The sequence below is a fragment of the Marmota flaviventris genome, chromosome 8 (genome assembly GCF_047511675.1).
Source record: "Marmota flaviventris isolate mMarFla1 chromosome 8, mMarFla1.hap1, whole genome shotgun sequence".
Classification (NCBI taxonomy): Eukaryota; Metazoa; Chordata; class Mammalia; order Rodentia; family Sciuridae; genus Marmota; species Marmota flaviventris.
The window spans coordinates 70,259,785-70,272,283 of record NC_092505.1 but is presented as its reverse complement, the minus strand read 5'-3'; the positions used below and the strand labels follow the sequence as shown (position 1 = coordinate 70,272,283).

Sequence of the window (12,499 nt, the reverse complement as noted above, 5' to 3'; positions counted from 1 at the left end):
ATTTGTTTGGAGATGAATTTGAACAGATCATATAAAGAGCAGCAAAGCCTCTTCCCTAATGTGGTCTTTTTGTATTACAGTTGCTTTAGTTGGAAGACAGTCTGAAGAAATTCAGAGATAACTTTACCTATACATTTCAGTAAAGAAAATTATATTCTTAAAGACCACCCTTGTCTAATTAATAAGTGGGATAGTTTATTCGAACAGACAATAACAGTCTATTCCATGCCAATAACAGTATGGCTCTGAAGTTACCTGCAAATGTATGTAAACACATATTTTAGTACAGTAAGAGCCAAAATCTGTAAAGCATATAAGATTAGTGGTATAGGAGCACTTTATCTCCAGACATAGTATAGTGCTGGTGTTCAGAGTATGGAGTATAGAGTAGGGACTGAGTGTAAACCTGAAAAGACTGTTACTAGTTTTACTCATAATACTTCTGAATGATTTTAAATGTACTTTAGATTAAATTTTTTGGTAGGATTTTTTTCAGCAAATGAATTTTATTTTCTAACCTAAAATGATAACAACTGACATTGAATATCTACTTGTGTTTAGGCATTATTTTAAGAACTTTACATGTACTGATTCTCAGAACTATCCTCTGAGGCGCGTAATATTGTCATTCTTTTGACATAACCAAATGACAGAGAAGTTAGGTAACTTGTTTAAGGTCACATGGGCAGTGTTAAAGAGTCCAGATAGGAACCCAAACAGTCTGTCTCCATTGCCATGCTCTGACACACTGGGATGTTCTGTTGCCTTGTTTTGATGAATATTTAAAGAAGACTGTGCATGTTGCTTCTTATAGGCATGTGCATATTATAGAAGTCTCATGGAAGACAGCTTACTCCTACACATATGTGTATAGCTGAAAAAGATGACAGATGTTCAAGACTGCTGTCAAAGAAATGGAGCTTATATTTCCTTTTTGGAAAATGTCTGTACTTTTGAAGTTGCCAAGATATATCTTATACCCTTAAATAAATGCTTATTCGTGAGTGTGCTTTGGGAAGATGCTGAGCGTTATAGGAAAGTTTGGTATACAACTCCTGTCCTGGAGGAGCTTACTCTCTAGGTGCAGAGAGATAATATTTTAAAAGTTACAGAGTAAGAATGAATTATATTTTACACCGAATCATGTAGTGAAATGATGAAACTACTTAAGAGTGATACATGATGTGTGAAACTAAAAAAAGGTAGAAATTAGTATTGGCAGAAATGTTCTAGGGACCAAGCACAAGGAAGAGAACATAAAAGAGCATTAAGGTGGTTCTTGATAAAGGAGTCATTTAGAAACAACCAGAAATTGAAAGTAGCAACCTTTGGGCCACCTCCATTTGGCAGATATACTTTATTTGGCACACATTTTGTTGACCTGTATCATATTTCACATTTCAATTAGTGACTAGTATTTTAAAATTATATTTCAAATAAATGCAGCTTTCTGGCTGCTTCTAAAAATTTAGAGGATCTGCAGACACTGGGTCAGCCTTCTTCTGTGAGAATAATTGGTCAGAGCTGATTAGTGCTGCCCTCTTTGGTATTTGCTCTTCAAATGACACTGTCCTCTCCCTTTTCTGATGAGCTTTGACTCTTGAGGCCAGCAATCATTGACATCATTTACTTAATACTTGCCTATTCCCTCTTTTATACCTGACCATATAAAGTGGAGATTGTTACTCATGCATAATTAAATATAGAGATGGGGGAGATAAAAGCAAAGAGATATAAAGCAAGCAAAGGAGATAGTTAGATGGCAATAAGTAAATCATATAGGCAAGAGTAGAGGTCTGCATTAGAAGATTTATGAAAGATGAAGGTAGAGTGTAGCTTCCAGTCAGATTGGGAGGATATTTAGTGCACAGCAAAGAACTTTGTTCTTGAAAAATAATAAGGAATCATTGAAGATTTGACAGGTGTAGAGAGTGAGAAAAGCAGGACATGAAGAGATACTCCTGGCAACTGTACATGAAATGGAGTGGAAACCTCTGTGGGTATCAGATCTTGTAGGAGCAGGTACTGGGAATGTTAGGCAGAAACAGGTCAGAGGAAGGTTTCAGGGTTTTCAAATAGATTTCATGATTGAATACAAGTGAGAGGCAAAGGAAAAAAAGAATTGACTCCAACTTTGACCCTGAGTGTGTGATAAAAGGATAGCTTCAAGAATTTTGACCCTGATTTGGAACCCTACTTCAGGAAGCCCAGATGTTTGCAAACAAAGGGTAAGATGCTTTGTGATAGAAAGGAAGAGATGAAAGATGTTGAGGGGGAAGAGACAGTTGAGGAATTCTCATACACAAGGAGTCGAGAAGAGAGGAAGTTGCTAGCTAAGTAGTTGAGTTTGGAAAGCAAATACGCATGTTCCTGTGAGCACAGAAGAAAGACAGGTTAAAAAAAGACAGTCATGAAGTTAGGTCTGTGTACCTGCTGTCTATGTCATACTCTTTTATCTCAGTTTATTACCCTAGTTACATGTATAGGTGAAGCTGAAGAAAGCGAATGCTGGATTCTTCCAGATATAATCATATGTGAAAAAGAAAAATTATAGGTCTGGTGGGTTCAAGGGAACTGGAAAAGTTATTGAAAAAGGATGAAGACATTTTCAGAGGGCAACCTCTTCTCACTAAAGCCACTTAAAATCAAATGGATAGGTAAAGAGGAACTACTTCTAGCATCTGTAAAAATGTTATAATATTATTACTATTATAATTTTTAATCATAGAAAATTATGACTCATTTTTAAAAAGCCACTGTTGCTGGATGTGCAATAGTGTACATTCCTCCAGCTACTATGGAGTCTGGGGCAAGGAGGATCAAAAGGTTTTGGCAAGTCTGGGCAACTAAATGAGATGCTGTCTCAAAATAAAAGTGCTGGGGATGTAGCTCAACAGCAGAGCACTTATCTAGAATTTGTGAGGCCCTCGGTTAGATCCCCAGTACCAAAGGGAGGAAGGGAGCCATGAAAGAAGGCAAGGAATGATATCCCATCAATAATCTTACTTGACTGTGATTCCCCCAGTCTCATTTCATCACTGCCAGTTATTGGTTGTATTTGATTGAAATATGACTCCATTCAAATTTTCTTATATTATCCACGTTTTTATCACTTAACAGACCTCAAGCCCAGAACATAAACCTGCTGATATTATTTCATACTTAAAACTTCATTTAAGAAGGCCTTTTATTTGAATGTGATGTTTCTTATCATTTTATGCGAAGTTGTGAGTTTTTTTTTAGAAAACTCCTTGAACTTTTCATTGCATTCCCAATTGGACAAACTTAAGTTTGGAAGAACTAAGATACAAAATGTGTGTAATGACTACCTTTAACATCTTCAGGGGAGATTTTAGCAGAGAGAAGGCCTTGTGAACAACAGCCACCACCAACCCATCTGAAATCTCACCTGGGTGAACTGTTTTAGCAAACCAAATAGAATACTATTTAATATGCCCAGACTCCAGTGTCAAGGGAAGCTTAGACCAGTGTTCTGTAACCAGTTATCTTTTATGATAAAGAGAATCTAATTTTCTTAGCAGCAGTGCTATTGTTTTTTCTTAGAAACTGTCAACCAGTATGTATTTTTATGGTTTTATTTAATTATAAGAAAAGTACACTTCTTGGAAAACACTGCTAAATGTCATCCTAGGGTTATATCTACCTGTTTTGGCAGATAATAAGTCAGTACAAAATGATTGTAAACATACCTTGGCTGTAAAACATTTGTTTTGTACTAAAAAGCAGAGGTTTTGAAATAGAAACTTCCTGATTAATGTCCACAGGTCTGTTTTCACACTGCCTTTTTTTTAAATTTAGCTGACTCCTTCATAATAGAAAACGAAAGAAAGTATAATTAAGAGTAAAATAATATGGTACCTTTTGGAACTAGTTACCATCTCTTCATACCAGTTACATGGCTTCTGCTGTGGTATTCTTATCCTAGTATACATGAATTATCATTTCACAAAGTCTTTTCAAGCAGGACACACTGAAGAAATGAATCAATATCTTAACATGTTTAGAAAAGAATACATTTAGAGTGTCCCTGATTTAAAGAGATAAGCTTGGTGGTAGCAGAGGTTTATTATTCCTTTAAAGCTAGTACCCAATAACAAAGCTCATACCTACAGTGTGGTCTTCCTTAACTAAAACTGGCAGCCTCCCTGAATCCAGGAACATAAAACAGAATCCCTCCATAGCATGCTTTATCTCACCTTTCAGCATTTCTATTGCGTTTTTCCTTCATAATCACTTTGAAGAGAATTAACTTTTTTTATCCTGGGTTCAGCATATACCCTTGGGATCTTGGTATCAACATTATCAGTTTTTATTTTTCTTTTGGGAATGAATCACATTTCTTGCAGCATATCACCATCAGGCCTTTCTGACTATACAAAACAGGGAGGAATCTCAGTGTGGTTTCTGTTGGCAGAGGTAAAATTTAAAATATTTGTGATTAATTTTCACTGGTGCTCTTGGGAGGTGTAACTAAGGACACTGTGATTGCCTATCTAAGCCTAGCAGTAGCATGGTCATAATTAGCATTGTTTTTCATAGACTTTTAAAGTAACCTCTCCAGGTTTGAATCAGAATGCATTTTAGATTCATCAGTTACCTAAGAACTAATGAATCATTCAATTTAACACAATTATCTGTGGAATGCCTTCTTGGAGAATACAAAGGTGAACAGAATACATTTTATGCCCTCTGTTATAAAAAACAGAGTAGTTCCTGAGGGAATATACACTAAGAATCAAATATTTATGCCCGTCTTTTGATCTAAAGCATTAGCATTTAACTTCTTTAAATGTAGTCATGGGGATTCCATCTCTGGAGGATGTCTAGATGATTTTTTGTTCTCACTTTAAAGAAGATTATTGTTTAATTTAAAATAATACTAGAACAATAAATGTAATTTACTATATCATGTACTATTTCAAGACCGGATTAATAACAACCCTCTACTAGACTAAATTAATAATAGCCATTAGTTGTGTGTTTCCCATAATGCATTTTTTTAAAAAAAAACATTTTTTAGTTGTCAAAGGACCTTTATTTTTATTTTATTTATATGTGGTCTTATACATGCTAGGCAAGTGCTCTACCACTGAGCCACAACCCCAGCCCCCCATAATGCATTTTTGTTACCTTGAGTAAACATCAGTTTGTGTTCTTATATGTCCATTGTGTAACTGTGTGCACATCTAGGCATGTGTGTGTAATGTAGTATGTATGTATATTCTTATGTTCGCTAAAGTATGGATGTATGCACCCAAAGTGAACATAAGTAGATAAACTCAAAAGTAGAAATGAAACCCACTTGTGTTTTAGAGTTGCTTGGTGAAAGATACTGATTTGAGGTCTTCCTAGCCTAATTTAATTTGATGTTTCTTTTCAGCCACTTCAGAATCATTCAACCCTGGAATGAAAAATCAGAACAATATAATTAATCTACAAAAGGCAATCACATGCTATTGATTGATGTTAATGTGAATATTACTATTACTACTAATAATAGTATTAACTTTTTTCTAGCATTTATTCTATGTCATAAGCCCCAGAGGGCTGATTATCACAATACTGTTTTTTTCTTTCTATAGAGAAAGTATAGACTAGGTACTATTGTAAGTTCTATATCTGTGCAACTCATTGGACTTCACAGTATTCCTAAGGCAAGAAATATTAACATCCACATTTTATAGAGTAGAAAACTGAGGCACAGAAAAACTTAGTTAAATCCTATGAATAATCTTACTTGGCAATGGCCCCTTCAATGAACATAGGCTGTCGGTGGCAAAGCCCACTAGTAAGTATCCTAGACAACCTGGCTTCAGAATCTCTGCCTTTTGACACTGCTTCTCAACACTGAATTTGTCCAGCTGCAAGAGCAAAGGCTAGAGTTATTACATCCATCCATATTCCCAGGTTCTGTTTATGTCATATGCAGATGCCTATTATGGTGAGGGGGGAAAAGAATAAAAAACAAATTGGGGAGTTTATCTTTAGTGATTTTTGAAGTAATGGATAGGAAACTAAAGTGCTTATAAGAAGATGCTTGAACAAACAATGCCGTAGAGAGTCAAATATATTCTTTAGACTTAAGAAAAAATTCAGGAACTGCACATACAAATAGGTTCTACCATGAAACAAGGCCCAAGATCCCTAAGAGTCTGTCTCTTGTCTGTTTGTTATTCCCTGCCACACACACACTTGTGGTGTATGTATGTATGTATGTGTATGTATGTGTATATATATATATATTTTTTTTTTCAGCAAAAGAAAAAATGAGGAAGAGGTTTTCAAATTTTTTTAAATCTACAAATACTAATGAATGTATTTGTAGAAGAATACGAACTTTGTTTAATAAGTAACCAAGGAGGAATACAAAAGAATAGTATCAATTAGTAGGAAAAAAAGGTCGTGAATCTTGCATGAAATGTATATGGCAAAAACTAAGAAAGAAACAAAGCAAACTTATGACTGTTTTTAACTGTTTAGAACTAAAGTTTAGAAGGAAATTGGCTGTGTCTAGATTAGAAGAAGAAAAAGGCAAAACAATATATTAATAAGTGTTTTGCCACCAGTGTGGGGAGGGGATAGAAATGTTCATTGAGAAAATATACGTGAAAAAAGGCAAGTGCGTATTAAGTTAGTTAGAAAAAGTTGGAATAACATGATCTTGGCATGCTAATTCAGATTTCCTACAGCAGGAAAAAAAAAGATTGTAGGATACTGCAAGACCTCACAAATGAAATTTATCTCACTTTTGGTAACCTTCAACAAGTTGTAGAAATAGAACTTAATGAGAACAAATAGAGATAAATTTCATTCTAATTTTCAACAAAAGTAAGAATAATTCCTCAAATGTAGGCTATTAATTTCTAGAAATATTGGAAATTATTTGAATAATGTTTGAACTCACAGAAAAGAAGATGAAAACTGGGAATTATCAAAGTTTCCCTTACAAAGGCCATTGTCACACGTGCTGTCCCTTAGGCTGTTTGTATTGCTTGCTACCTTTATATCCCAAATGGCTACAAACTGCCTTTCTTCTGTTCCTGTGTCCCCAGCTTCCACTCTTCCTGGAATCCACTGGGAAACACTGGTAGGGGGTCCGGATGGGAGAGATGAGGGTGTATAGGGAAGGGGTGAAGAGATGTCAGAGTTAGTGTGCTTCTGCCTTCCACTGGGCACCTGGCCTTTGGCTTCAATAACACCTTTATCCTGTTTGTCTCACTCTGGCTTCCTGCTGGTGCTAATCCCTGGGTTGCCTCAAGCTTGCTGTTTAGTCATTTTAGTTATTCATGACCTGTCTAGCAACCTGTTCCCTACATTAAAGTCCCTCTGCTAGGTAGGCTTTTAAGTTGTTTCTGTTTGCCTAGTTAGACTCTGACTAGAAACAGGGCAACCTTATTTTCTATTTGGTATGGTTATAGTTATAAAGCAGACTTAGAGAATGCTGTTGGCATACTCTATCTAGATTTCAGCAAGACTTGACAGATACAACGTCCATGTGAACAAAATGGAAGAAATTTAGACTGGATTATTAAGCATTCTTAGATTCTGAAGATTATTAATATTTAAGAAGTACCCAATGAAAGGGATCTAGAAGTACCAGAAGGCTCTGTCCTGATCCATACCCTACTCAACATTGTTGCCCAAGATTTAGACAAAGACACAGATATTTAAAAAAAAAAAAAAAATGCAGTTCTATCTGGGTGCAGAGATACAAACCTATAATCCCAGCTACTTGGGAGGCTAAGGAAGGAGGATGGCAAGTTTGAGGTCAGTCTGGGCAATTTAATAAGATCCTGTGTCAAAAGAAAAGTAATTGATAAAAGTCTGGGGATGTATCTCAGTGGTTAGAGCACATCTGGGTCAATCCCCAGTACTGTTAAAAAAAGAAAAATGTCTTGCCTCTAGGTACAAAATATACATGAGAAACCAACCAGCATATTATGTGGGTAAATAAATCTGGGATTTTAACTGACCACAAGTTCAATACAGGCCAGAAGTATGATATTTTTTTTAAAGAGAGAGAGAGAATTTTTTACTATTTATTTTTCAGTTTTCAGTGGACACAACATCTTTATTTTTTTTAATGTGGTGCTGAGGATTGAACCCAGCACCCCGTGCATGCCAGGCGAGCACATTACCGCTTGAGCCACATCCCCAGTCCTGTGATATGTTTTTAAAAGAAGAATTCATCTCTGCACCCCATTGAAAATGTCCCTACCAACTAACAAATGGTTTTATTTCTCATCTGATATATTATGACAAGACTAGAACATAATTTATGAAAGACATTGCTAAAATGAAGTGTCCATTGTCCTCAACCCTGGTAAAGCTTTGTAACACGTGCAGGTTGTGGTTTTCCCACATTTGTTCACTTTCACCTCACAGGAGCCCCATGAAAGTCGCACCAGTATCACATTTTTCACCTGGTATTTCCTCCTGTGGGTTCAAACTCCATTCCTTAGCTTATTGGGTGGCTTTAGTTAGGTAATATGGTGGTTGGTCAGGAACCCAATTCTTTTTAGTAAAGGCTGCTCTCATTTCAGCAATTAAGACTAATAGGATAGTCAAAATTTTGCTCATATTTTAAAAAGAATTTAAACAGAACTGCTCTCTAATAGAGTAATAGACTTAATGTCTTTGTACGGAAGTTGGTTCACTAACTCTTGGGAAGTCTTTTAGTAGTGGGAATTCCTTCTTGGGGAAGGTTATGTTAGACAGCCTCTGGAATGACACCCAACTCTAGAGTCTGATTTGGCTTTTAGATAGTGATATAAATTTGTGATTTGTGGTTTGTAATTCAGAGGTATTTGTTTTTCTTTTGTATTTCTGTCTCCAGCACTATAATTGTTCTCTCTTATAGTTTAGGATTAACATACTGTATTTGTGAAAAAATTTTCAAGAGCCTGAAACGAGGAAGTAAAGCATGACTAGTGTTTGGTATAATTACCTACCCAAGAAATATTATGCTATTTCCACGAATATGTCCCCAGAGTGAATGTCTGCATGTTTTCCATTACATTCTTAGCTGTAGAATTCTATCAGGGATGATGAGGAGAATCATTTTGAAATATATTGAAGCAGAGAATAGAGTTTGCAACGTATTATTAGGTTTGCTAAGTTGAACCTGTGCAAATGCAAACTGTCTGCATACCACTGTAAAAACTAGGACCTAGATGAGAGAAGGGCCCTGAAATGATCTATTAAAGGCCACCAGGGGGGCTGGTTGAAAAATCATAAAATTTACCTTAAGGGTGCCTTTCTGGCCTTCTTTCTAAAACTAGTATATTCTTATTAGACCACCTGGAATAGTTATTCATGATAGGCTAGGATAGGCAAAAAAGGAAAATTAAAATTACTTTAAAATTTATTCAAAATCAAATTCTCTCATAAGAGTAAAATATGCAGGGAAAATTAAATATGTTGGTTTTTCAGAATTAACATTCTGCTTTTTGTGTTATTTCTGATTAGGTTTAATAAATGAAAATTCTCAGTCTTTGTAGTCACTAAAAGTTACCTTACATGAGTTTCTGAAATAGATAGCTCCTTGATATTTCAGATCTTTCCTATGAGTGATCTGCACTCTTGTGATGTTTCTTTTTTTTTTTTCCTAAATGCAGTATCTGCCTCTCCCCCATTCTCCAGTATTTTCCAAGTCTCACTAATCATAACATTATTCTCCCGGAAAGGTTTGAGATGCATTGAAAGTACAAAAATGAAAAAAAAATGAGACAAAAGAGCATCTGATATTTAACTCAGTGTATTATCCATTTAAAAAATGAATTTAATGAAAATGAAAACTTGCCATTTGGGGTTTTTTTAAATGGATTGGTTTCCTACTCATGTACTTGATTTTGTACTGACTCAGCAAACCTCAATACTCTTTCCCCTCTAAGTTGCTAATGCAAAGTAAATAAAATTAGTTATGGCTAAGACATCCTATGCTGCCCTTGACCAAATCGGCACTATCAGCCTCTTGATAAATTCCTCAAAGGCAGAAACCTGACCTGATTGATTTTTTAAGCATCCTACTTGGCCATGGCATTTCGGAGCTTGCACTTAGGTATTTAGGAATGAAAATCCAGATATTGAAAGTTAATTTTACAATAAGTTTCATTTACTCCTCTAGAAAATAGACTGTAATTGAAGTTTCAGGGTACCTATGAGCTGGAGAGGAAGTTGGCAATTTTCCCCTTAAATGTCTTAAGTGTGAAATGTTGTGAGTTATGTTGGAGAATTAAAAATTTAACTAGTTTGGGACCAGATGTGTTTCGCATTCAGAATTTTTCAGATTCTAGGAAAATGATACAGTAGATACATCTTACTCTATGTAATTTCCACAGTGCATATTGAAGTGAATGAATATTCTGATAGCAAAACATATGAATTGTCATTAGTGAGATAAACTGTTTAAGACATTAAACGTTTTCATGTTGGTTTAGGGCAGAATTTATAGCCGAGTAAGTTCAGATCAGATTGAAATTTCTACCAAATGAATTTAAAACAAATCACATGAACAGAAATCCCCTTTGTTTTCAGAGCTTTTGTGGTTTTAAGTGAGTTTTCTTCAGCATTTGGGGACCTATAATGTTTTATTCTTCTATTGGAACTTTTTGCAGTGGTTCAGTGATCATTGTGCCATTTCTAATTTCAACTGGATTGGTAGACGCTCCTGCCATTCTCCTTTTCCCTTTAAGGATGCTAGGAAGGCAAACATCTGAAGGGAGTTTTGGGATAATTAAACCCTGAAAGTACTTGTCTCACATAGACCTCACAAGATCCTCTGGAATAGGATCATTTCCATTTTACAAAGGTTACAGGGAAGTTTGGAGTGAAGTGACTCATCCCATGCCACAAAGTTAATGAGCAGCCAAACTAAGAATCAAACTTGAGTCTTTTAAGTCCAAGTCCCATTCTCCTCCTACCAAATGTTATTTTCATACAAAAAGCTTCTGATGAAGCTGGAAATGATGATTCAGATATATGTTAGTCTAGAGTTTAATGATTGTATCACATTGCCTACAGAACTTTCATTTAAATCATTTAAGTTACTTTGGCAGAACTGCACTGACTAATAAAGTTTGTAGTGATTATTTTTTAAAGAGGGATAGAAGTGAAAAGTTAGCAGCTAATTTTGATTATGGAATAATGAGGATATTTTGTGTTGTTCTCCATTTTTGTTTTAACTGTTTAGATGTGCCTGGCATCAGAAGGAGTGAAAATGGATGAAACAAAGCTAATAAAAGCAAAAGAATCAGATGGTGGAAGAATTAAAGAATTGGAGAAGGGAAAAGAGGAAAGAGAAATAAAGATAGAGAAAACAGATGAAGCTGGGTTACAAAAGGAAGGAGAATTTGAAAAATCATCCAAGGAGAATATAAGAGATTCTAAGGAATTTAGAAATTTTGAGGAGCTACAAATGGATAATGTAATGGCTATAAAAATGGAAGACCCCAAAGAAATTAGAAAGGAAGAATTAGAGGAAGATCAAAAATACAGTCACTTCCCTGATTTTTCATACTCTGCCAGTAGCAAGATAATAATAAGTGATGTTCCCAACAGAAAGGATCACATGTGCCATCCTCATGGAATTATGATCATTGAGGACCCTACTGCTCTAACCAAACCAGAAAAGCTAAAAAAGAAAAAGAAGAAAAGCAAAATGGATCGACATGGAAATGATAAATCCACACCCAAAAAGACGTGCAAAAAGAGGCAGTCTTCAGAATCTGACATTGAGAGTGTCATATATACCATTGAAGCTGTTGCAAAAGGAGACTGGGGTGTTGACAAACTTGGAGAAACCCCACGAAAGAAGGTTCGCACATCCTCAAGTGGCAAGGGAAGCATTTTGGATGCCAAGCCACCAAAGAAAAAAGTGAAATCAAGAGAGAAGAAAATGTCAAAGGAGAAATCCTCAGACATCACCAAAGAGTCAAGACCTCCAGATTTCATTAGTATTTCTGCCAGCAAGAACATTTCTGGTGAGGTGCCAGAGGGTATAAAAGCAGAACCATTGACTCCCACAGAGGATGCACTACCAACCAGCCTGTCGGGCCAGGCTAAGCCTGAGGATAATGACTGTCACAGAAAAATAGAGACCTGTGGTTCCAGGAAATCTGAGAGGTCTTGCAAAGGTGCTCTTTATAAAACCCTGGTGTCTGAGGGCATGCTCACCTCTCTGAGAGCTAATGTTGACAGAGGTAAGTAACTGCTACAAACCTAAAAGGAACATGAAAACCAAGTGGAAGGTCTGTTTTAGACCCATTGAAAAGCATCTCCATAAAGGACAATATGACATCCAGATAGCTTCTTACATCCAGAGGGTTCTCTGTGGTATGTGGGTCATATTATTTTTTTACTTAAATGTTTGCCAGCACCATTCAGAAGAGTACATACCTGTAAATAGTTCTTGATATGTAAATATTCAAAATGCCTAAACCCTTTCATTTTACTGGTATGGGCTGGCTCATTATTTTGA

The 12,499-nt window shown here is 35.8% G+C and overlaps 1 protein-coding gene across 8 annotated transcripts in view; it reads left to right on the top strand.

The window, feature by feature from the left end:
- Bbx (BBX high mobility group box domain containing) overlaps positions 1–12,499 on the top strand; it is a 263,082-nt gene that overhangs the window by 216,473 nt on the left and 34,110 nt on the right. For all 8 annotated transcript variants that reach the window (XM_071615384.1, XM_071615383.1, XM_071615382.1 and 5 more), the window contains one exon: positions 11,213–12,221. In XM_071615384.1, coding sequence (XP_071471485.1) covers positions 11,213–12,221 — 1,009 coding nt within the window. The remainder of the gene's footprint in view (positions 1–11,212; positions 12,222–12,499) is intronic.